Raw genomic sequence first — 24,724 nt, 5'->3', positions numbered from 1 at the left:
TTGCATACCTTTTCCTCATAAAGCTGCCACCCCCACAAACAGTAGAATGGAGAGAGGTCCCCAGGATCAAAGCCCTGACCCACTTTAACTCACAGATCTCTTTCTTTCCAGTCAGTCAGTAGAGAGAGAGCAAAACTCATTCCATACAGACCTCATCTGCTTGATGGCCAAAGTGTGTGGGGGTGGGGAGAAGCAAGGATGGATAGATACTAAGACAAAAGGGGAAAAGCTACAAGTCTCATCTTTTTTGCTCTTTAGTGATAAAGGTACTCTCTCATCCTCCTTCTTTCTCCTGTTCTCCCTGGATAATAAACTCCTAAAAGCAGAATCTAGACTTTGCTCCCATTTTAATGAACTCTTTTGCTTTTCACATTCAGTTTGTTAAACTGAATCCCATCAGCAAAAGGAATAAATCTATGACATAGAATTTACGGATGAATAATATGTTTCTTGTAGGAATCTGATAGACCAAGTTGAACATGAATATTTTCCTAGCTAGTTATTTTTAGTCACTCAGTTTTCAGAGCATGGGAAGGATCTGTATCAGCATTTTTTCACTTACACCAGCTGCACGTCTTCCTTTGGAGTGTATGACTCCTGGCTCTGAGAGTTTTAGTCGAGAAAAATGACATTCTAAAGTTGAGATGAATGAAAATGAGTTGGAAAATATTAGTATATGTACAGAAAGTTATATAGCCTTTATTTCAATCTAGGCTATACTAATAGAAACAGAAATTTATTATATGAGAAATTGAAAAAAAGGAAAAATTGAGTAGACATACAAAAACTTTTTGTAACCTTCCAGTGTATTGAAATATTTTCTAAAAATGATATATGTTTCCTAAATAAGACCCATTTGGGGGAAAATAACTTTTGGCTTATTTAGAATTAATTTATAGAGCATTGAACAAGTATTCAATTACTAAAAGCTTCTCAAACAAGTGACAGGCAAACTGCTTTGCATACTTGTCAACAAGGATTTTTTTACTCTGAAGTAACCCTCCCTGATAACTTTAATGACAAAGCTGATCAAATTCTGGATAATCCTTGGAATCTAAAATGTGCTATGGCTGAGATTTTAAATGGAACAAGTGTGCTAAGCAGGTAATGAAGCAGAGTGACTGAAAACCTGTGTATGAATGAAAAGCACAGATAGCAATTATTTCTCAGTATGAATAGTAGAAAAATTATAGTCTATGACAGTCATTTCATGTTCTGTATTGTGGCATTTTGTTAATTATTCCTTAAGAATTGTACATTGGGTTTGTGGCTTCAAAATAAAGGCTCTGAAATGTCACGTTGTCAATATGTTCCGAAATTCATCTGTTTTAGGTGTTAAATCTTGTGAAGACAATTTTTTTTTTAAAGTTTGTATTTAAATTTTTGCCTTCAAAAAAAAAAAATTTACATGGGAAGATTACGTCTATCAATTTGACCATGTGTGGATAAAGCTTTTATTTACATATTTCTGGTAACCAAATTCTCAAGTTGGACCTTCACTGGTTCCTGCATGGAAATAGGTTGTATTAGTTAATTGTCCTGTATTTGTTAAGGCAGACTTATCAAAACAAAAATCTTAAAGTAAAAATCTTACATTAAAATAGCTCATTTTCTTTACACATACGGAAGAGAGACTCTTTTTATTTGAATTTTGAAAAGGGGAAGATATATAGGGATGAATAAGATTGTTCTACAGTATTGTTAGAAATATTTTCTCGAGTGTGCATTGTTCCCGGAGAACTGAATATGAATCAAAGAGTAGTGTCTATTTACATGATACTCCTACCACTGACTCATCTGCTTGAGTTCAAATTTCAGATATGTCCCTATACCTCTGTAAAGCCCTTTGAAAGGATAACTTTAGGAAGAAACGTACAGCCGTCCCAGAGCGATTTGGCAGGGATTGATTGGCATAATAAATAATGGCCATCTGTACCCCGTGGCAGTCCACCAAGAAGTGTGATTAGTCCCCTACAGCTTGAGCAGACTATGGCTAGTCGTCTTCCTCAGGTGAACAAAGGAGAAGCTGCTTTTTTGCTACTTGTTCACTTTATTTAAAATGGCTTCTTTTGTGAGGCCTTAGTAATTCTACGATTTAGATTTTAACATTTTAAAGCTGTAATTAGGTTTTATTTCTAGTTATTTTTATAGCTCATGCCCACTATTACGCCTATTCATGTGCAAACATGATTTCACAAGAAAAATGTTTTCATGAAAGTGGAAAATACTATAATAATGGCTTGATTTTGTTGGTTCCTTGTTTTTTTTTATTTATTTTAAATTTTATGGAAAAATTGGTAAGAGACTGCGGGAAAATGGAGACTGAAGTGTGAGTCATATTTTTAGGTTATAGATTATATAAAGTAATCTTTATATTCTGGCACTATATAAAGCCATTTTACTTGATTACAACTTGGACTTCTTACTGAGATTTTATTTTTTGACCCAAAAATTGTAAATATGCAAAATGTACAACTTTAAATTAGATTTTAATTGAGTAAATCCAGTGAATGAAGAGCAATCTACAATTAATTTACATAGCAGTTGTTTGCCAGAAACAAGTTAGAAATCTTTTTGAAACTTGAAGTAGAATGTATAACCCTTAGTAAATTAAAACCGATCATTGCATGCCAGTCAGTCTCTGAACTTGAAAGAGTCCTATGCATCACTGTATTATATTTTGGGAGGCAGTGCATGAGAAAAGACATGGGCTTTCAAGTCAGAAAGATGTGGGTTCAAGCACTGGTTCTGCCATTTGCTGCCTGAGTAACCTATTTCTCAGAAATTCAAAGTCCTCAGTATCTTAATGGGCTCATTACCACCACTGATTCACTGGAAAGACTCACATAACTTAATATAAAGTTATACTCAAAGCGAAGATTTATTAATTATAGCAGTTGGATGTGAGAACAAGAGCAGCAAAGAAGAGGTCGAACACATGCACCCTTCCTTGCCCTATTTATGTAGGAATTTCATGGGCATGTATTTCTTCCCACCTAAGAACAGCAGACTTTTGCGATACGTCATTGCTCAGGAAATTCTATTTGAGTCTTGGAGTCCAGAGTTCTCACAGGTTGCTAATCACATGACCAGCCTTGGTGAGGACCCCAAGCCAGGCACCAGGTGCACAGCGTCATTATTCATGTTTACTTTGAACATGCTGACATGTTGTTCTTGTCTCGCTACTTCAGGCATATGAACTAACATTACTCAGTGGCTCTTGGACATTTCAGTTCAATTTTCAATTTGGCTAAGGGTTGTCATCATGACTGTGGAGATAAGCAGGAAGAGAATGAAACTGATCTGCTACATTAACCCTTTCCTCATGCAGTTATCATAAAAGTCAAACAAAGTGGAATTGTCCCACAGACCACTTTTATTATGTCTCTCTTAATCTTATGATTGTCTCCAGCGTCAGCCTCATTGGAGTATCTGGGGTACACAAAAACAATTTTTTGAGGTGTAGTAAGAAAAGAACTCTTTAAGGACTCTATGTTTCCACCATATTAGTATATTCATGCTGCTTAGAAGATTCCCATTTCTTTCTGAAGTTAAGCCTTTGCTGAAATCATTTTCTCCTTTTAGTGACTCTAAATTATATCCATGTTTAAGGCTTATCTCAAATTCTACCCCTTTTTTCTAGGCTTTTTCTGACTTCTCTAGGACAATATGCTTCTTTATCCTTTGAACTCTTGTTATATTACTCATGATACTTTAAATAACATTTTAAACAGAGTGTACTCTAAATGTCTATAATATATTTTTGGAAATGTACTTTCCGAGAGAAGCAATGCTAGTAATGATGTTTGGATTCTTAAATTTAACTAATGTATCCAATGTGTGGGTCCTAACCACCATTAACAAGAATCCAATGACATGTACCCTTACATCTTGAGAAGTATGCCTTTCTATCTTAGAAATTCCAGGATACTGTTTCTCCCCAGCCTTTTACCTCTTCCTTTCAATGTAACATTGAGTTCCATAGGAGAGGTGACTACTATGGCCTACGGCTTAGGCTGCTGCATCGTAAAGGTAGAGAAAGTTTTTTGGGAATGAAATAGAAAAACAAACCATTTTGTTTAAGGAAAGTTTGGGGAGAAGAAAGTTGGTACTGGTGGAATAATGATAATCACCAACCATTCGTAAAAGAATCATGGGTATTCCTGCCAACGCTGATCTTCAACTGCACAGGTACACATACCCCCTGTGCCTCATTTTTCCTCCCCAAACAGCTTCCACTTCACCTTTATCTTTCCCATTCAAGGACCCTGGGGAGTGCATAGATGTTTTCTTTTCACAGACATTGGATTTGACTTCTGACCACTTAAAACCAAAACTTCATGGTTTGCTCAGTTTAGTAGCTTGTAGGAAGTTACAGGAAAGATATTCTGAGATTTGGGAAATCTTTTCACCTCTTCTGTAAAGTGTTTTTTTAAAACATCTTTATAATATTGACCACACGTGCCTCAGTATTCCAGCTCTCTACTATTCAAACTTCTTTCTCAGTCTCTTTACTCTAATGTTTATTTTAAAGCCCTTGAGAAAAGAGACTATGTTTTAACTTATCTTTGAATTCGCATATCTGCATTTTGAGCACAGTTTAGTACATGTGTTTATACAGTAGGATGTATTTGGATTTAGGCTCTGAGCATCTCTCTGCTTCTTTCTTTTCCCCACATGCTGTTTTGGCTTTCTTTTAATAAGTTGGCATAGCCTGGTATGTTCTATATTGCTTTGTTTCTTCTTGTGTATTGAATTATACCTCAAAGTGAGTCCAGGAAAAATCTTTCCTGATAGGCTCTTTGACTGTGGAGAGCCCATTTGTGTATATTATATGACCTAGAAATTTAAACAAATTTCTTCCTGCATTTAGTTCAATATTTTAGTTCAAATATGTATGTGTGCGGCTTGGAGATAGAAAGAAGCAATGTCTGACAGACTTGTACTCTGGGAAAGATGGGATTCAGTAAGGACAAGAGGGGCAGAAAGGTCTGTAGGAGAAGGACTTTTAGGATTCTAAGTCTTTGGGAAGAGAAAGGAGTTGCAGCAGATGCTATTTGTACATTGCTCTAATTTTGGGGGCCGAATTTCAAGATCTGTTTCTGGAAGAACCCAAACTAAGACAGACACAAGAGCACCTTTACATCCAGAAGTTCTTAGGACCAGATTCAGCAGCCCCAGCCAACTTCCCAGGAGGGCCATGAGACCAGCTTATCCACTTCTCAGTCTCACTCACAAATCAACTGGTACAACTAGGCATTGTTTACTTAGATGGGTTATTAGAAGATACATTGTGATTTCTTAGGCTCAGGTGACCACCAAAATCTTTATCTCCAACCTACATCTTCTGAAAGTGCCTAATATCTGTCTCATAAACATCTCTAAAATCTGTTCCTTGGTATTTTTATTAACACTGTCTTCGATCATGACATCATCAATAACCTTATTTTAGTTAAAGGATTCTTTAGTTACCTTCTTTTTAAGGGTATGAAAACTAGGTAGTTCACAAAATATTAAAATCCAGTACTAGAATCATTTACCTGTACAGTTTAACAACATTTTTTCCCACAATGTCAGAGGAATTTTATATAAATATTTGATGCTGCAGAAGTAGAAATGATTCTATAATAAAAGAATAAGTTATAGAAAAAATTTTTCACTTTAATTTCTTGTATTTTAGTCTCATATACACTTGTAATGCAGTTATTAACTGATTTTCAATGCAACACATATTATTAAAATAATAATTATGCAGTTCTTACTTATTATCAGTTCTGAATTCCTAAAGTTCATTATTATGTTAAGCTACATTCAGGAAGATTGCCATGGTTTATTTTTATTATGAAACAATGTTTGAGAAATTTGAAAGATTAGTTGATTATTTAGTGTTATGGTTTTTGAAAAATTAGTTGATTATTTACTGTTATGGTTTGTGAATTTTATGTTTGATCCACAATTTTGATCAATTTCTTAATTACTTAAGGTCTCTTATTTAAGTTGTTAAAACAATCAAGTTAACATTAGTTCTATGGTACCAACATCATCTACTTATCATACCACTGAGATTTATCACAAAGACAACTTTCAACAAAGGCCCATAGAAATACAAAACAAAACAACCCCAAACATCTCAAATATGAAAACTTCCCTAAGAAAACTGGGATGTATTACTTAAAAGTTCAGTAAAAACTTTTTTTTTCCAAGCAGTTGGGAATATCTATGTCCTGTCACACGTATCTTTTTAGAAATTTATTGTTTCCCTATTAATAATTTTCAAGTGAATTGTTACACTTTGGAAACAAATTCTATTTCCTGTTTCATAATTAGTGATTCAATGAATATGTTGAGCTTAATATTAGTGAAATATTTACCTTCCTGAGTAAGAAAAAACGTTTGAAGATATAATGACATTGTATCCTTCATTTGTGAACATAACATATAAGCATAAAGGTGGGGTGGGATGTACATTCCAGAAAGCTATGTAGAGCACAATATATTATTATAATTTAACTATACACATGCACACAGATATTTACTACCCATACATATATTTCAGAAATGTTTATAAACTACTTCACATAAAAAATAATAGAAGGAATGCTAGACATTGGAGAACCTGACCTTCAGGAAAATGTTTTTTGTCTTCAAACATATAACATGCTATTATGTTGTAGACTGAGGAGATGCATCTTTTGTGTCCCCAGTACTAGAACAAATTGATAGAAGTTAAATATTATAAAAAGCCTTGTAAGAATTAGAACAGCTAAAATTAAATGGGCTTCGTTGGTAAAGTAGATTGCTTCCCATCACTGGGTTCTTTAGTAATTTTTCAGTTGCCTGAAGTCCTAATTATCTGCTGTGCTTAGCAGTGTTCAGTAAAGGTTTGTTGAAGAAATGGATGACTAAATCAGTTGATGGATGGATGGATGGCAGAAAGTTGGGCTAAATCATCCCTGCAGTCCTTACCAAAACATTGCATTGGTGCTTTTATTCCAGTTGACTTAGAAGAGTACATTCAAAAGCAAGAACGGACTATTGTAATTGGGTTCAAGAGAGGAGACATTTTCCTAGCATAGACAGATAGGTATTCAAAAGGTTAAAGTACATCCAAGACTGTGGTAAGGTTTTACAGTTGCTACTGGTAGCCCAGGGATAGGACTCCGAAAAACTCACATTGTTTTAATAATTAAGAAACTCTTTATTGAATTTATATCTATTAATATCTGTTACATTAAACATTTCTCATTGTTTAGCTTACTTTACTTTTAAATTAGAATTGTCAATTGCTGCTCTTTATTTAAGTAGATATAACTTTACCTTTGGTTTTACCTTTGAAATTTAAACACATTTATTCCTACATTTAATGCATAGCTTAGACTCTGCAATATTTTTTAATCCAATTATGGAGACTACAAGGTTTTCAGGACCAGAACAATATACAAACAAATAACAACAAATAAACTCAACATATCCTAAAGTCTTGAGTAAGAAATGTTGCCATAACAACCATGTTTTAAAATTGTATTTAAAACTACCAATAAAAGTAATCTACACTCCCAATAGAGGCCTCTAACTTAGACTTGGCCAATTATATATAATGTAGTTAGCAAATAGGTTGAATTTCTGGGAGGTGAGCAAGTTGGAATCATTCTTATTGAGGAGTTTTGTTACTGAAGATGCAAGGTGTGCTTTACGCAGAATTCCCATAGCCCCCAGTCTGAGTCGCCTCAAGTCCGTATGTTCTTAGCTCAAGATGATTCAATTCTCAGAGCTATTTTGTTGACTTTCCAATACTATAATTAAATTAAAAAAGTCATTTTTGAATCCACTTTATATTAGATATAATAGTTATAGGTCTAAATGAGACTATATGTATGAAATTCTTTACCTCTATGGTAGTTCTTAATTTGGTATGAATTGGCTGGAAACATAACACTCATGTAGCATATATAATAGATTAACATCTAAAAAAGAATGCATGGGCCTTCAATCCTTGAGCAGGCTCACTAGGAGACACAGATAAAAACCCAACTTTAGTTGTCCAAAGATGCTGGAAGCCTTAAAGAGTTAAAAAATGCATGGCATTTGTTCAAGTTATAGATGTATGTTCTATCGTTTGATCTTTCTTTTTAATTACCTGACATGGTACACTTGTATATATACTTTAGACTCAGAAAATTATTGCCCTTAGTTTTATTTTAAATTCAGTGTTCTTTGACCGATCTCTTCAGCACAGTAAAGGCAGAGCAGAAAATTTTGGAACGCTGGACTAGGAGACAGAAGATCAAGTATCTTACCCAATTCTGTCACTTAATACCTCTTGTGACCATGGACAAGATTTTACCTTGTCAAGGCCTTGGTTTTCACATCTGCAAAATAGAGATAATAGTGCATTTCCTGCTAATCGAATGGGAGTTCTGAGATTCAACAAGCAAGTATATCTGGAAATGTGTTAAAAATGTGTTACCATCCAAGTTTGGATTTCGAAGTGAAAATGCTTATCTTTGCCTGTATTAATAGACTGACTTTAAATCTGTTCTTAAGCAATACTAAAAATTATTCAGATTAGTTGAAGAAACAGAAATGCATTGTTTTGGTAGTTGCCCTTTGTTCTCCTTTCAAAAATTAGATATCCATTTTAGAGTAAATGACTTGATGTTTCTAAATGTTTTCTCATTTTGAGAAATAATTGGTAAATGGGGGAAGCATATATTTCTTATACCATAATGATACATTAATATTCATGAATTAACATAAGGAGTGTAAGTCAAGTCTGTAGTTTCAACATCAGGCAAATTTAATCATTAGAGTTTGAACATAGGTTTGTGGGTATTCTTATAAGGTTACAAATCACTAGCAAGCGATAAAACGTTAAACTGTCAACTTCATTCCTATTTTAATGCATCTTATTATTTTATTTCTGTTGATTTTCACTTTAGTACATCCTTTATTTTGTTTAATACTAATAAATCTGTGAAGTAGGGATAAGCAACGATTCTTGTTTCCTGGAAGAGACCAAGTGGCAGTCTGCTTCCATTCCTTCTGTTCCTTTTCCAGATTCAAGAAGATTGCACAAATCTTCTCACCCCTTTACAGAAAACAGAGCAAAGTAATACGTGGTATAATCACTATAGGAGGTCCCAGTTCAGGAGCAGTTAATAAGGAGGTAGCTGCAGCTATTTCTGGCCACCCTTCTGAGTGTGACTTTTCTTTGGAGTAAAGGGGAGAAGAGGTTAGTAAAGATAATAGGAAAGTCAAGAACTCGGGCTCCTTCAGCACTCTCCATTCTTCAAACTCCACTTCTTAATATCCCTGTTCCTTAGCTTACCTTTGCATTGTCTTTTCATGTAGCCTCTACTTGTTTTTTGTTCCCACAACAGTAATGTCACTTAAAACATTGGAGTTCCTTTTATTACCACTTCCATCATTAGCTGGGTCAGAGGCAGCGTTAGGTGAATTTTAGTAGCATCATATAGCTAAAGTTGCTTGCCTTTCTCAGGCGCTCGGAAGCCTCAGTAGTAGTATCCCATTTACTAGGGGAGGAGTTGGGTAGTTCATCTTTTCGGGATTTGTGTTAAGTACCACTGTCTTATCCAATTTAACAGATTGGCATTTGTCCCTTTATCCACATTCCTACAAAAACTGCAGCTATTAAATTCCAATCAAAGCAAATTGCCACTGAATTCTCCTGGGACATTTTATCTCTCCTCCTTACAGACTGAGTTATAAGTCTTAATTCTGAAGTTTTAGCAGCTTCTATTTTATCTTCATTTTAGCTAAAACAGATTATGAGTAACCTTATTTTTGATTGAGTTCCCCTCAATTTTACTTTTGTTGTTGTTATACATTTGCTTATCTTCCCTGTCTCTACTAATGTGCTTTTCTGTCTATCAGTGGGAAGGTTATTTTTGTGACCTCAGACCAGGAGTGACCACCAGGTAGCAGTCATTCTGTCAATAAGCATTGTATAACCCCTATTCTTCCTCCCTGCCCCAGCCCCAACCTGACAATTAAACCCTTCATCTTTCTCTCAAATAATTTATTAACCATTATTCTATAAACAACAATAAAGTCATTTAAAGCAGAGTCCGGGTTCTTTTAATATCTGATCCCAATATTCAACTATAAAAATTGGCCCAGTTTAAACATTAGAAAGGATCATCAAACTTTATTGAACATAGTTGCAGAAAGTTTTTATTTAAAAGCAAAAAGACAAGCATAAAGGATTTGAGAGGCATCCTAAACACAATGTCTTCAAGAGTCCTACTTTGTACATACCCAGTCCAAGGCCGGTCTGGGTTGATCTACCAAGATTATAATAATTCTAGTTTTGAGAGAGGTTAAAGGAGAAACTCTCAGCTTGTCTTTATGTCCCATTCCTTATCGAATCAGGCTAATCTTGTGAAGACAATTGATCAATTCACAAATCATCAGTAAAGAAATTCACCCCAAGATCCCAAAGGAGTTTCAGGCCTTAATCAATGAAATCATAAATCTAACTGTCCTTATCTTGTCTAAGAGCCAAAAATCAGATCCGGGCATCCCCAGAGATGACGATAGAGTTTTCCATTCCAGCTATATATTAACTCTATTTCACATTTATTATTTTTGAATTTTCAATTTTATTGACTTCTCATTACTTTTTTTTCTGAAAGCTGTGGGATTATTTTGGTCTTTTTCTAGATTCTTACAGTAGAAATTTAAATTATTGACTTGAGACCTTTCCTATTCTCTAATATGAAATGCTATAAATTTCCCTCTAAGGACTACATGAACTATATCCTGAAATTTTTATATGCTGAATTTTTATTTTCAGCTCAAGTTTTTTTCTAATTTCTCAAAACTTTCTTTTATCCATGGATCATTTAAAAATGTATTGTTTAATTTCCAAGTATTTGGAAACTGTTGGCTTCTAGTTTAATTTTATTACTGTCAGAGAGCATACCTTGTATGACCTCATTTTTTTACATTTGTTAAGGTTTGTTTTATGACTCAGATTTATGGTACGGTTTAGTTTAGTAAATTTTCTCTCTACTTGACAAAAAGTTTTATTCTGTTGTACAGTTTTATCATAAAGTTCAAATAAATTGATCTTTTTGGTTAGTGTTATTCAGTTATTTTGTATCCTTGCTAGTTTTCTCTACTGTCACTGAGAGAGGAGTGTTAAAGTCTCCAATTGCAATTGTGAAATTGTCTTTCTCCTTTCAATTCTGTCAATGTTTCCTTCATTTTGAAGTGTCTGTGGTTGAAGCATAGACATTTAGGACTATTATATTTTCTTGGTGAATTGACATTTTTATCACTCTACAGTTTTCCTATTCATATGTAATTTTCTTTACTTTTAGTCTTCTTTTTCTGACATTACTGTAGGTAGCCCAGCTTTTTAGGATTTATGTTTATATTTTATATTTATTTTCATCCTTTTACTTTTTATAAGTGAGTTTCTTTAGTCAGCATTTAGTTGACTAATTTAAAAAATTCTCTGACAATCTGTATTAAATGGTGTATTTAGATAATTTATATTTAATGTAATTACTGGTATGTTTGGATTTAGGACTATAATTTTCTGTTATTCTTTATTTCTTTTTCCTGTCATACCTTTTTTTGGATTATTAGACCATTAAATATTTTTGTATTTTTGATTATATATCTTTGTACTTTTTTTTTCCCTAGTTGCTCTAGGAATTACCAAAAACATATTTAACTTTTCACAGTTCACAAAGAATATTTTAACAATGCAGACACTTTATCACTGTAGGGTTTTATTTACTTTCCCCTCTTTAATTTATTTATATGTTGCATTTACATCAACTGAAAAACTCATCGGAAATATAATTTTCTATCTGTCGAGCACATTTTAAAGAACTCAGAGAAGAAAAGTCTGTTATATTTACATAAGTATTTACCATTGTTATTCTTTTCTTCCCGATACCTCAAGTTTCCTTCTGGCTAAAGAATATCCTTTAACAATTTTTTAAGAGTAAGTCCACTAGCAACTAATTGCTTAGTTTTCCTCTACCTAAGGATATCCTTATTTTATCTTCATTCCTGAAAGGTCTTTTTCTGGATATAGAAATCTGGACTTGACAGTTTTTTCTTTAATATTTAAAAATGTTCCACTTCTTGGCCTCCACAGTTTCTGATGATAAACTCTCCAGTCATTCTGATTGTTTCTCTGTAAAAATGGGTCATTCCCTCTAGCTGTTTTAAAATTTTTTTCTTTGTCTTTGGTTTTAACCAATGTAATTATGTTGTGTCTAGGAATTGCTTTCTTTGAGCTTTTCTTTTTTGGGGTTTCTTTTTTAGGTTCCTTGAATCTGTAGGTCTATATATTTTAACACATTTGAGGAGTTTGGGGCCAGTATTTCTTCAAATATTTTCAGCACTGAAGTCCTTTTCCTTTTCTTAATGTGATTTTAATATGAATGTTAGACCTCTTGGTATGGTCCCATGGACCCTTGGAACTGCTCATTTTTTCCCCTCTCTTTAGCTTATACCAGGTAATTTTTATCAATTATAGTATATGACACTAAATTTGGATTTTATATAATTTTCATATGTCACAGATTTTTCACATTTTTTAAAATAATTTAAAATGCAAAAGCCATATTTAGGTAATGGGCCATCCAAAGAAAGCATTAAGCCAATTTGGCCTATAGGCTTAGTTTGCCCATCTCTGTTTAGTCCCATCAGGGCTGGAGATGATTAGAAGGTAGGTTCTAATTTCTTTTATTTCCAGGTTCCCTTTTCTACCACAGTGTGGTATCTTTGACGTCCTTATTAAAGTCTGGGGTATTTTGTCTAAGGCCATGCCACCCTGAACAAGCTGGATCCCATTTGATCCCATCTGATCTCAGAAGCTAAGCAGGGTCTTGGGCCTGGTTAGTACTTGGATGGGAGACTACCTAGGAAGACCAGGTACTATAGGAGTAAAAAATAAAAAAAATAAGGGATTGTAAGCTGACAAAGTCCTTGCAATCTGTGAGGTCACCCAAGGGTTGCTCACCTAATAAATAAACATATAAATAAAAATAGAGTGTTTTATCAGGGCCCATTTTCAAAAAACAATTTTTTTTTCAACCTATTGGCTGTTGCTTTCACAGTCAGCATGTGCACTTAAGGCAAAAGTAGCTCAGAAAGACTTGACTACTTTTCTTAAACTTAGTCTTTCAGTTGTTCACTATTTAAAGCTCTCTAGTCCTCTCAAACAGAAGTTTTCTTTTTACATTTATTCCAGCTTTTTCAGTGGTTTGCAGTGGGAGAGTTGGTCTGATCCACATAGTTTACCATGTTTGAAATGGAAAAGCTCTCAACTCAATTTGCAACTTTAATAACTCTACTGCTTCCCAGAGTACATTCTTTGAGAAATAGCTTTTGATAATATGAGGAGGGAAAATTAAACCCCAAAGTACTACTCAAGTATTTGCTTATTTTTAGTTTCTATTTTTAAAAAATCAACTTTATGGGTATATAGTTTGCATGTGATAAAATACACAGATTTTATGTTTATAGTTCAATGAAATATCAAGAATTGAATAATTCCATAACCCCTCAAAGTTCCTGCTTTCCCCTTTGCTGCCAGTCTTCCACAGCCCCTGCCTCAGGCAAGCACTCCTCTGATTTATATATAACATTATAAATTGTCATCTCTAGAAATTTATATAAATGGATCCATTCTATATGTCTGCATTTATATAAAGTATATCTTTCCTTATTAGCTCAGCAAAGTGTTTTGCAAATGATCTGTTGTTGAATGTTACTCTAGTAAATTCCTATTTATTGGTGAATAATTGAATATACCAAAATTTGTTTATCAGTTCTCTTTTGGCTGGACATTGGATTATTTCTAGTTTTTGCTTATTATAAATAGAGCTGCCTCAAACATTTATTGATGTCTTTCTGTGGCTGTACGTTTTTTGTCTTGGATTAATACCTAGGGGTGTAATTTCTGAATCGCAAAGAAGATGTGTATTTAAATTTATAAGAAACTGCCAAGCTGTCTTCCAAATGGCTTGTATCATTTTACACCCTCACTAACGATGTATGAGGAATACAGTTTTTCCACATCCTTGTAATCTCATGGTATTGTTAATTTTTTAATTTTAGTATTTTAATACATGTGAGGTGGCATCTTATTATTGTTTCTATGTTACTGAAGACTAATGATGTTTTTTAACATCTTTTAGCGTGCTTATTTGTTTATCCACCTTCTGTTAACTTCTTACTCAATTTCTTAAAATTGAGTTGTTCGTCATCTTGTTATTGAGTTATGAGTTCTCTATATATTCTACATAGAAATTATTTATTAGGTATATGTTTTGCTGAAATATTCTTCCTGATTGTAGTTTGCCTTTTCATTTTTATAACATGATGCCTTTGGAAGAACAAGTGTTTTTACTTTTGATGAATTCAGTTGTTTCTTTTATAGTTAGTGCTTTTTGTGGCCGTTGTAAAATCTTTGCTTACTCACTTAGTTGTGAAGCTATTCTTCTGTGTTTTCTTCCAGGATAGCTCCTACTTTGTTTTTAGATTGAAATGTTATACATGTAAGTCATTGTTTTTAAAATCAGTGTTGTTCCCTTTGTTGATCTGTCAGAAACTGGTGTTTGAGTGTTTGTCACATGGTGCTTCCAAAGGTTAAGTGCTTCAAATGGCTGTCCAGGACATATTAAGTCATAGTTAGGGTGGCTTTTTACTTCAAGATGTTTGATTACTTGTCAAAACTCATTCTGTAGATCATAATTACATTTCAATCTGTGTAATGCGGCAACACTACATTTTAACATAAGTTAAAAATAAATCCTGAATAAAATATTACAGGAATTTTTTCTTCTCTTTTTCCCACCTGTTTTTCCTTCCTTTTTTCCCTGTCTCTTGTTCTTCCTTGCTTCATTCCTTTTACCACCTTCTTCTTCTTCTGTTTCTTCTTTTTTAAAAGCCTTTTAACCATTCTGATATTATGCGGTTTAATAGCTGAGAATTTTAGATGATAAACTATTCCCTAAGTAGTCATTAGTTCTTGGGATTAGATAATGGGATGTTCTTTTATAATGGCATGTTCGCATCACTGGTCTTATGCACCCTAGTTTTGTTGTTTCACTATACTACAGGAAATTACTTAGGAAAGATATGGGAATACATACAGTGTCATAAAAGCTATAACTCATGATCAATTTATGTGTGGGGGAAAAAAGCTCTTAATAATGTGGTTTGGGTAGAAAAAGAATTCTCTGTGATCAAGAGAGAATTGGAATTTTTGCATTGTAAAATGAAATTCTCTCATGTACTTATGACACAACTCTTTAAAAATGACAAAAATTGCATAGCCTAAGCTTTATGGGGAGAGAAGAGTACATGCTGTATGTTCTAGTTAAAGGACACTGTAATTTCGAAGGCTAAGATTTCTGATAGAATTTTGCTATAATGTAGATTTTAAAATCTTATTGTGTAGTAACATTTCTTAAATCTGTTTTATAGCCTCTTGAGACTACAACTTCTTAGTGTGCTGTAAATTGAATGGTCTGAATGAAATATCCCCTTAGGTCTATTTCCCATTGCCTCAAATGCATCTTACAGGATATGTACTCTTGCTTGAGCTAAAATACTGTTCTTTTTCTTTGCCGTAGGATAAGAAATGGGTTCTCAATCATGAGGATGTCACATTGGGAGAATTACTGGGCAAGGTATGTAATCAACTGAACTAAATAACCGAAAGTCTTTATAGTGATTGTGAACTCTGCAGATTCATTTTCTTCAAAGTCGCCTTTTTTTCCATCACACAGGAGGCACATTCCCATGTTAACCTAGAATAATTTATAACCATGTCTGTTATAAATACTGTGATATTCCCTGAAATAGATGTGTGAAAATCTTTGAAAATTTTAAGAATGATTCTTGACTTCTAAAAATAGTGTATGTGTGTTTTCCTCTGGAAGGATTAAAAGCCATGATGATTTTGTAACAGTGTAGTAAAGCCAAAACTAGTGACCTGAGATTTGAAAAGAAACTGTGAGGTAAGACAAGTTTAAATAAACACCTTCTAGTCTTGTTCCATTTGTTTCTGGTTTTACATGATAGTTCAGAAAAGGTGAAATACTGTTCTTTGAGATTTCAGGATTGTATGTAAAATCATAGTATGCAAACATTGGACACATTATTTTATCTAAAATTTATGTGGACAAGACATGTTTCAGTATAATTATTCATTTTTTTAGCTAGTTCTTTTAGTGGTCATAGAGAGCTGTTTATAGGATGAAACTGCATTATATCTAACAATAATGGCAGACATTTGGTAATTATTAATGAAATGAACTTTGCAAATTATTCATCATTGAGTTCCAATGAGTAAATATTAACTTCTTTGTCAATGACTTAATTAGTGATGTTACCGTTTAAAAGTTTGAAATGAGTTTAGTTTTATAGAGCAATGTGAAAATAACGTTTTCTTGATATTTTCTTGATATCAAGATTTACTAAAATCTTTAATTTGGTAAAACTGTCACTCATACATTTCTGAGTGATCAAGTACTAGGTTTAAGCTTCAGCATTTTAAGTAAAATTAATTATTTTTTTGTTTCAAATTTAAACGTGATGAATTGATAAATTTTCTCCCACTTTTTATTTCTGATGTATTTTAAGGGAGTAAATCCCTATTGAAGTCTACTTTGCAGGATTCTTAGTATTTTAAAATATCTTTTCCAAATAGAAGCATTCAATTGCTATTGGAAAGCAGTTTTATTGACTGCAAATGCTTATTTAGTAAGTAAATTCCAAAGAATTTCAAGCTAAAAGCAGTAGCTGATGTGTTCATTTCCTCTGTGATGGTCATAGTTAAAGATATATTCTCTCTATTACTTTAGGTCAGTAATTCAGTAGCAGTGATTGGGTGAAAAATTATTATAAATAAATTAATTTCCATGAAAATACAATTAAATTATAAATGGTAAAGTTAAACCACTTACTGAAATAGAATGTGTTGATAGGGCAGACTTTTTTCAGTCTTCAGGAAAAATATTTTCAGTTAAAGAGAAACATTTCAATTTCTGTTTAGTTTAATATGTGAAATATGGCATATCAGGAAGAATTTTAGCTTTTTCTTATTAATAAGGCTATTTCAAAGAATAATTATTTTCTCAGTGACAAGACTAGGATGATGTCAGTTTTAATAAATTTAATCATTTTTTAATGAAAAGACTGCAACTTTAAAGACAATGGTATAGCTTAATTTCAGCTAATATATTTGAGGAGAAAATGATTTGTCATTCAATATTCTTATTACCTATTCTGAATAAATATAGTTTACTGCTTGAGAATGCATACGTAAAAAAGAACTAATCATAATTCCTACACTACAGACTTTGAAATTTAGTAGTAATATAAATTTGAGACAAGAATTCTAACTCCTTATTGAGCAGTACACTCTTAGTTGACTATTCTTGATATATATTTGGTATTTAATATTCAAATATTTGTTGAGTGCCTGCTATGTGCCAGGCATTCTTCTATGCATTGGAATACATCAGTGAACAAAGCAGACATATATCCTTGCCCTTATGGAGCTTGTATTCTCTTTAGCAGGGAAGATAGATAAACAATAAACATAACAAATAATAAATTTTATAATGTTAAAAGATGCAAAGTTCTGTGAAAAATACAGAAAGTTTAGGAGTGCTGTGGGTCAGAGTTGCAATTTTTCATAGGGAAATCTGGGTAAGCTTTGTTAAAATTCTTTCAAATAAAAGCTCAGGAGGTATTTAGCCATGTGGATATCTGAGGAAGAAGGTTGTTGACAGTGGATGCAGTATAAATTTCATTTGAAGAGCAGAGACTGGCTGTAACTGAGTAAGCAAGGAGCAATGTGATAGGACAGGATAGGACAGGAAGTCTGTGATGTTGAGGGTCATGTGGTGCCTTGTAGGCCATTGTAATTACTTTGACTTTGATCATGTATGAAAAGATAAGCTGGTGGATGCTTTCACGTGGAGTGGCATGATCTTTTTACAAAGATCAGTTTGACTTCTGTGTTGGGAATAGGCTGACGAGTTAGAAAGTTCTGAAGCAATTGCACTTATCTAACTAAAAAGGTGGTGATTGTTGAGTTGGGGTGATGGTAGTGGAGGTGGTGAGAAGTAGTGAGTTCTGGATATTTTTTAAGGTTGGACCAATTGAATATCCCGATGTAAGGCATCAGAGAAAGAGGGGTGTCACCATAAGTGCATCAGATTTTGGGGAACAAGATTAGAAGTTCAGTTTTAAACGTATTGAGTTTTGTCTGGTAGATTTCCAAATACAGATGTTGGGAAGATGGATATCAAGTCTGGATCAGAAATTCTAATTTGATGATTGTGATTTACTTATTTGGAAGTTGTATTTAGATGGTAGTGAAAGCAATAAGACTAGATGAATTTAACAGTGGAGATTGCCTAGGTAGCGAAGAGGAGAGAAGCAAAGACTAAACCCTGTTCACTCCAACATTAAGAAGCTGGAGAGAAGAGAGGCAAAATGCTTGAAGTTGAGAATGTGCAGTCTTCTGGAAGGCAAAAATCAGAAGATGATATTTCAGAAGCAAAGAGAAGAAAGCATACCAAGGAGGAGACAGTGCTCAGTGGTGTCAGATGCTGGTGAAAAGCCAAATGAGATGATGACTAAAAACCATTGAATTTAGCAATGAAGAAGTCACTGGTGACTGGCTGAGCAGATTCTTTGGAATGTTTTAGGTGAAAGCCAGATTGGAATAGATTTAAGAGAGAATGGAAATAGAGGTATTGGAGATAGCAAGGATTATAACTCTGAAGTTTTGCTGCAAAAGGGAGCAGGGGAATGTGGTGATAGTTTTAAGAGAAGGATTGGCGGTGTTGTTTAATCTGAGAGAAATAATAGCATGCTGGTTTGCAGTTGGGAATGATCTAGTGAAAAATTTATGATTTTGAAGAGAAAGTTGCTGGAGTAACATCGCTGGGTAGGTAAGGTAAAGGGACGGATTTAGTTTATAATAGAGGATTGACTTTGATAGAAACACAATAGTTCATTTTTATAACAGCAAGGAAGATTGGTAGGTGGGTAAATGTGGGGCTGAGTTCTCTTTAGATTGCTTGAATTTTCTCAATGAAATAGGAAGCAAGATTATCAGCTAGGAATAAGGATGGAAGGCGAGGAGGAGTAAGGGACTAAAGAGAGTAGAAGGGGAAAACAGTTAACTAGAAGAATGAGAGTGCAAATGGTCTAGATAATTCTAATAGGATTATTAGGCAGTATTAAGGAGGTTTGTGCTCATGGATTTCAAGTGAAAGTAGTCAACACAGTTGTGGATTTCATCCAGCCACATTTAGCTGTGTGCATGCAGATGAGGCAGAGTGTCACATTTAATTCAGGTTGTGAATTTGACAAGGGAGTTTTACAGATTAAGAGGGGAAAAAAAGTTGAGAATGTATGGTAAGCAGTTGTTATAATTGTTGACCATGGAATTTAAGCTGCATAAGGAAGAAAGAGAGGATATTAAGGTAATAGAAGATAAAAATTAATGGGATCTAAAGATTTTGAGGTTCTTAACAGGGTCAAAGGATTTTTGGAGTCTAGATATGGAGGAATTAAGCTAGAAAAATAGAGGCCAACCAGAAAACAGAATGAATGAATAGATACTATAGAGTCATTGCATTGTTGGCACTGGCAGTGTTTAAAGCATGATCCTAGAAAATAGGCTGGACCACAGATCATTGGAAGAGATGTTTAAGAAAGAGTTTGAAGTATTACAAGGATCTTTAAGTATCTGAATTTGCCAAGAATTAAGACAAGAATGACACTGTGTACAGTGTCAGTAAATGAAGGAAAGTATTTTCAAATTCCATAGATGATAGCCACAATAAGAGGCAGTTGGTAGATAGTCAAATGATAAAGCTTCAAAGCTGTTTGTTTGGTTTTTTAAAGAAAGCAGGAGGGAAAATGGTTTGAAGGCAGTGAAAAGGAATTAGTAGAACACTATTCTATCTCCAGGGCAGTGGGAGGATTAGGGGTTGAGGAAGTCATCACTTAAGTTTAGAAGGCAAAAGGAAAGTCAGCCACCATTGAGTATTCTCATGTGAGAGCCAAGTTTCTGTTAGAATAAGAAGGTGAAAAGAATGACAATACATTAAAGATAAAAATTTTTATAATGATGGACTGTGAATTCCAGAAAGCACAGTGGAAATTGGAAGTAGAAGGAGAATAGTTGTATATAGAGGGTTAAATAGAAGTCCGCAGAATCTGATGAAGGTTAAAGAAGGAGATGAGGATTAACCTAGGACCAAGATCTTATGAGGACTGACAACATAAACAAGACATGAGGTTTAGCCTCCTAGTCTTAAGGCCAGTAGCAGAAATAAAGCTCTGTCTGTTAAATGGTAGGCTAGACTTACTCTTGACTTCTTTGAATGGAGAAGAGGTGTCCTGGGAAGCATAGTCTTTTCTCATTGTTTGGAGATTTCCCCCTGGACCACTGGTGATAGAGTTGAAGTCCTCTGAGTTATGATTGTTGAATGAATGTTTAAAATTTTTAGATAACTTGTATATGCCAAGACCTGTCATATGGGGCAGAAATCATTAAAAATATATAAAGGTGCAATTGAATGATAACTGTTCAGTAAGATATGTAATTTTGGGAAGATCGAAAAATCTTTATGAAGGGGGGGGTGCATATGAAATGAACTTAAAGGTTAGTTAGCATTTTCTAACTAATGGTGGGGGTGGTCTTTCACAGCGGAAAAAAAATTAGGAAAGGCATGGCTTGTACTTTGAGTTCACTAGGTATTTGAGTTGAGGACACATTTAACAGTTGGAGGCTCTAATGTGGAGCTAGACAGGGGCCAAGAAAGTGATGGAAATCAAAGGATGGATGTTGAGTAAGACAGGAATTTAATGAAAGTTGTCTCTTGGAAAGATTAATCTGACAGTGCCGTGGTGGATGGATTGGAGCAGGGAGGGACTGATGGTGAGATCACCTTAGGGGAGAAAATTGAGATCTCGAACCAGGGCAGCCTTTCTGAGAATCAAAAAGGAAGACAAAAGTGCTGTAGAGTTCAAATCGGAATGCTTGCAGAGAGAATGATGGTCCTAGTAAATGAAAAAGGTAGTTTAGTAAGGAAGTCTAATGAATAAAATAAGTTTTAGACAAGTCGAATTATACGTTCTTCAGAACCATTCAGATAGAGGCCCAGCAACAATCGTGTAGATTAAATCTTAGCTCAGCTCTATCTCTGATGTAATAAATGATCTGATAATTGGAGACGGGGACAATTTTTTTTTTTAGTTAAAAAATAAGGAATGCTTTTAATTCATTAGTGTTTCCTCAATTTATGAATTGCCATGGTATAGCAAAGATCAATGAAAAAGAAGATCTGGAGTGTTAAAGAGGGGAAATTCCTTATTCCAGGAGGTACTGGAAGTCATAGATAGTTCTGTGCCGTCATTCCAGTGTCGACACCAGGCTTCAGAACCATGATTTTCCTTTGGAATTGGGCCCCTATAAATCAGGTCTTCACTTCTAGCAAGTGTGCAGCATCATGCAGAGTCCCGACACTTGGGCTGCACACCCCGAGGCCATTCTTTAATAGAAATCCCCTAGTGCGGATGACAGGATTTGCACTGAAACCCACACAAGGAGGCAGGAAGACCTTCCAATGACAGGAAAGGATATAAATTAAAGCTCAGATTTTCTTTTTCTAACTTATGATGAATGTGTATTATGCTGAATTCATAGTATCTTTACTTTTCATGAATGGATGATCAATCAGTTTTTTAATAAATCCTTAAGAATTGCTTATTAGATTTAATAATAACACTATTTATTACTTAAATATAAGTATACTTAAAATACTAAGTAAATTTTTAAATTAAAAGATCAAGTAAAATATTAAGTGATACTTAAAATATTTAAAACATTTTGTATTTTAATAATTTTAAATGACCTATTAGTAACATATAAAATTTATATACTTTGAACTATTAAAGAGTTACAATGATCTTAGAGCTCCAAAACTCAATAATAGCATCAAAGCTTATAATATAATGGGTGCATACTATTATAGCTTTATAGAAAATACATAGGCACACATAGAAAATCTTTAAGGGAATACTAAAAAATAGCTATTGTGTTAGCCTTATAGATCTCTGTAACATTTTGTGTTACAGATGACTTCAAAAATCACTTCAAAATAAGGCAATTTTGCCAAAATACTTTTTAGCCATAAAATAAGGTTAGGAGCTCATATACTGGATAGAAATGAGTTCATCACGGGTAACATGAGCATTTGGGTAAGCGCCTCCTCCTCCTTCGTACCTTCCAGAGATAAACAACCAATAACAGTAGCTGTTGACAGTCCTTTATCTGCCTAGGTTCTATTGCCTCTCCCCTGTTCTCTTACTCTCACTCCAACTGACATGGCTCTGTGGCTCACTACCAAAAATCAACTCACAGAATCTCTGCTTTATCTTTAAAAATTAATGGATAAAATATTTTTAACTTAATAAAATTTAGAGTTTAGGGGATATGAGGAACTAGGTAGAATGAAACTTACATTTTTCTGACAGTGGCAATTTGAGGTTTCCCTTTTATTTTATTCTCATTCAGTTTTTTCCCCCATTTTCCTTTTCGATTGTCCTCAAGCCTCAATCCCACAAATGGTTGGTGTGTTGGATAGTATATTTAAAGTCAGAGGATTGGTGAGAGCAATATTCCAAATCTTTATTTCAATTTAAAACTCTGAATAATGCTAGCAGAGTACTTCGGTTAGCTCAAAATGCACCATTACATGCTTTCCTGGATTTTCCAAAGATTTATATGGCTGTCTTATACTCCAAACAATAAATGTATTTGTATTTTCAGGGAAATTTTGGTGAAGTATATAAAGGCATCTTAAAGGATAAAACCGATGTGGCTGTTAAAACATGTAAAGAAGATCTTCCTCAGGAACTGAAAATAAAATTTTTACAAGAAGCCAAGTGAGTTCTCTTAAGTAATATAAAATAAGTATTTGTAAGATAAGTGATTTATTAGAATGTAAGTTTGAAGATATCTTAAATTATAATTTGCTGAAGTAGAAATAAGCACTTGTAAATAGGCCCTCATAAGTAAGCACATATACGATGTGGAAATAAAACGTTCCAGTGTTTCAGAGTTAGACTTTAGGTCAGTTAGATAATCACAGTCAAAAAAGCTGGATGCTAAAAAACAGAATTCTTTAAGTCCTTCAAAATATTGCAAATACATATATGCATGTGGATATATGTGTATATATTCAATGTTGTGACTGTCCTTATAATAAAAAATTAATGTATTCTATATAGAAAATACAATTTATATATATTTAGATATATAATTATTATCTCTCCAACCTTACTCAGATATGATCGTTTGATTCATTTTTTTTCATTTGCATTCTGATAACCTCAAATGTCTTCTTTAACTCAGTGTGTGGCATTTGTTTCAAACTTTTCATATTGTTTCTTTTCTAATTGAAATTCTAGGACAATATTTTTTCCTTTTAGCTAAAATTTAATGTTTCAAATTGCTACTTCTGTGTTGCAAATAGTTAAAACATTTTGCTAGTGGCAAAATCTAATTTATATAACAAAACATGAAACGAATGGAAAGGTGATTTGGACAGAGTGAGAATGAACATATGTTTGGGAGATGAATGGATGATTGGGAGAGGAAGAAGACCCATGGACTCATAGATTGTTAAGGTAAAGGAGTGAGTGTAGGGGCAAGGGGTGATCTCCATCATGGCATGGTGTATAAAATTAAGTTTCTATAAAGTCCCGTGGGAGAACAGAGGACATGGCAATTGAGAGAACTAAATCCCGTGGCGTGGAACATTTTGATGTGTATTTCTCCATTTATCATCTAAAACTAAATATTGGAAACAAGGATTTAATCAGTCAGATGCATTTATTAAATATCTGTAGAATAAAGTTGAAAACATTTTTCATGTACATTATTCTCAATTTGGGAAATACACTGATAAATTTAAAGGCATGTTATCACTAATTGAAATTCATAGGTTCATTATTTAATTATTCATAGATATTCTTATGGTGCAGTTATATCTAACATTTTCAATTTTTTTCTTTCAAATTTGATTGTTTTATTGCTAAATAAATTTCCTCTTAGGTGAGATTATGAAGTTTTATCTTAAAAATGAAAATTATATTCATTCAGTCTCTTAAGTGTCTCTCAATAGTTGATAGAGCTATATTTACATATTTAATATTCCATTTGAGTTCAGGTTGGCTGTTTTGTGGAATTTCTTTACTAAGTAGTTTCCAACCTCAGAAATGACATTTTGGATTAAAGCTAAACATTCCAAAACCTTTTAATTCTTTATAAAAGTTGGAATCTCAAAGTTATTGTCAGAGTATTTCCCTTATCACTAGAATTTTCCTTACTTTATCTTTTTATTAATCATTGTTTTCAATCCAAAACATTTTTCTTAGAGCTATCTCTGCTTTAACTGTATATGTACAAAACATATAAGTTATTTTATATTTCTCCAAATAAAGTTATTTTCATTCTTTTAGGAAAGAAAACTGCATCTTTCAGATGTGTCATTATAACTATGTCAGTAAGATAATATAGAGTAAAATTTGGTAATAGAAATCATCAGGGTGGACAGGCCTCTGAGGGAATCTGATCTACTTTTAACTCATGCTTGGTGTCCTATGGATAAGTCTGTGCTACATTTATAGCACTCTG

General features: G+C 33.5%; 1 protein-coding gene and 1 pseudogene across 6 annotated transcripts in view; both read left to right on the top strand.

Annotated features, from left to right (window-relative positions):
* The window catches only part of FER (FER tyrosine kinase), a 367,914-nt gene that overhangs the window by 215,388 nt on the left and 127,802 nt on the right, over positions 1–24,724 (top strand). For all 6 annotated transcript variants that reach the window (XM_016137231.2, XM_016137229.2, XM_016137230.2 and 3 more), the window contains 2 exons: positions 15,627–15,683; positions 22,856–22,971. In XM_016137231.2, coding sequence (XP_015992717.2) covers positions 15,627–15,683; positions 22,856–22,971 — 173 coding nt within the window. The remainder of the gene's footprint in view (positions 1–15,626; positions 15,684–22,855; positions 22,972–24,724) is intronic.
* LOC118607074 lies at positions 12,800–12,930 on the top strand (annotated as a pseudogene).

This window comes from Rousettus aegyptiacus, unplaced genomic scaffold (genome assembly GCF_014176215.1).
Source record: "Rousettus aegyptiacus isolate mRouAeg1 unplaced genomic scaffold, mRouAeg1.p scaffold_m13_p_8, whole genome shotgun sequence".
NCBI classification, from domain to species: Eukaryota; Metazoa; Chordata; class Mammalia; order Chiroptera; family Pteropodidae; genus Rousettus; species Rousettus aegyptiacus.
Note: the sequence above shows the minus strand (reverse complement) of the source record. Positions and strands in the feature narration are given on the sequence as shown.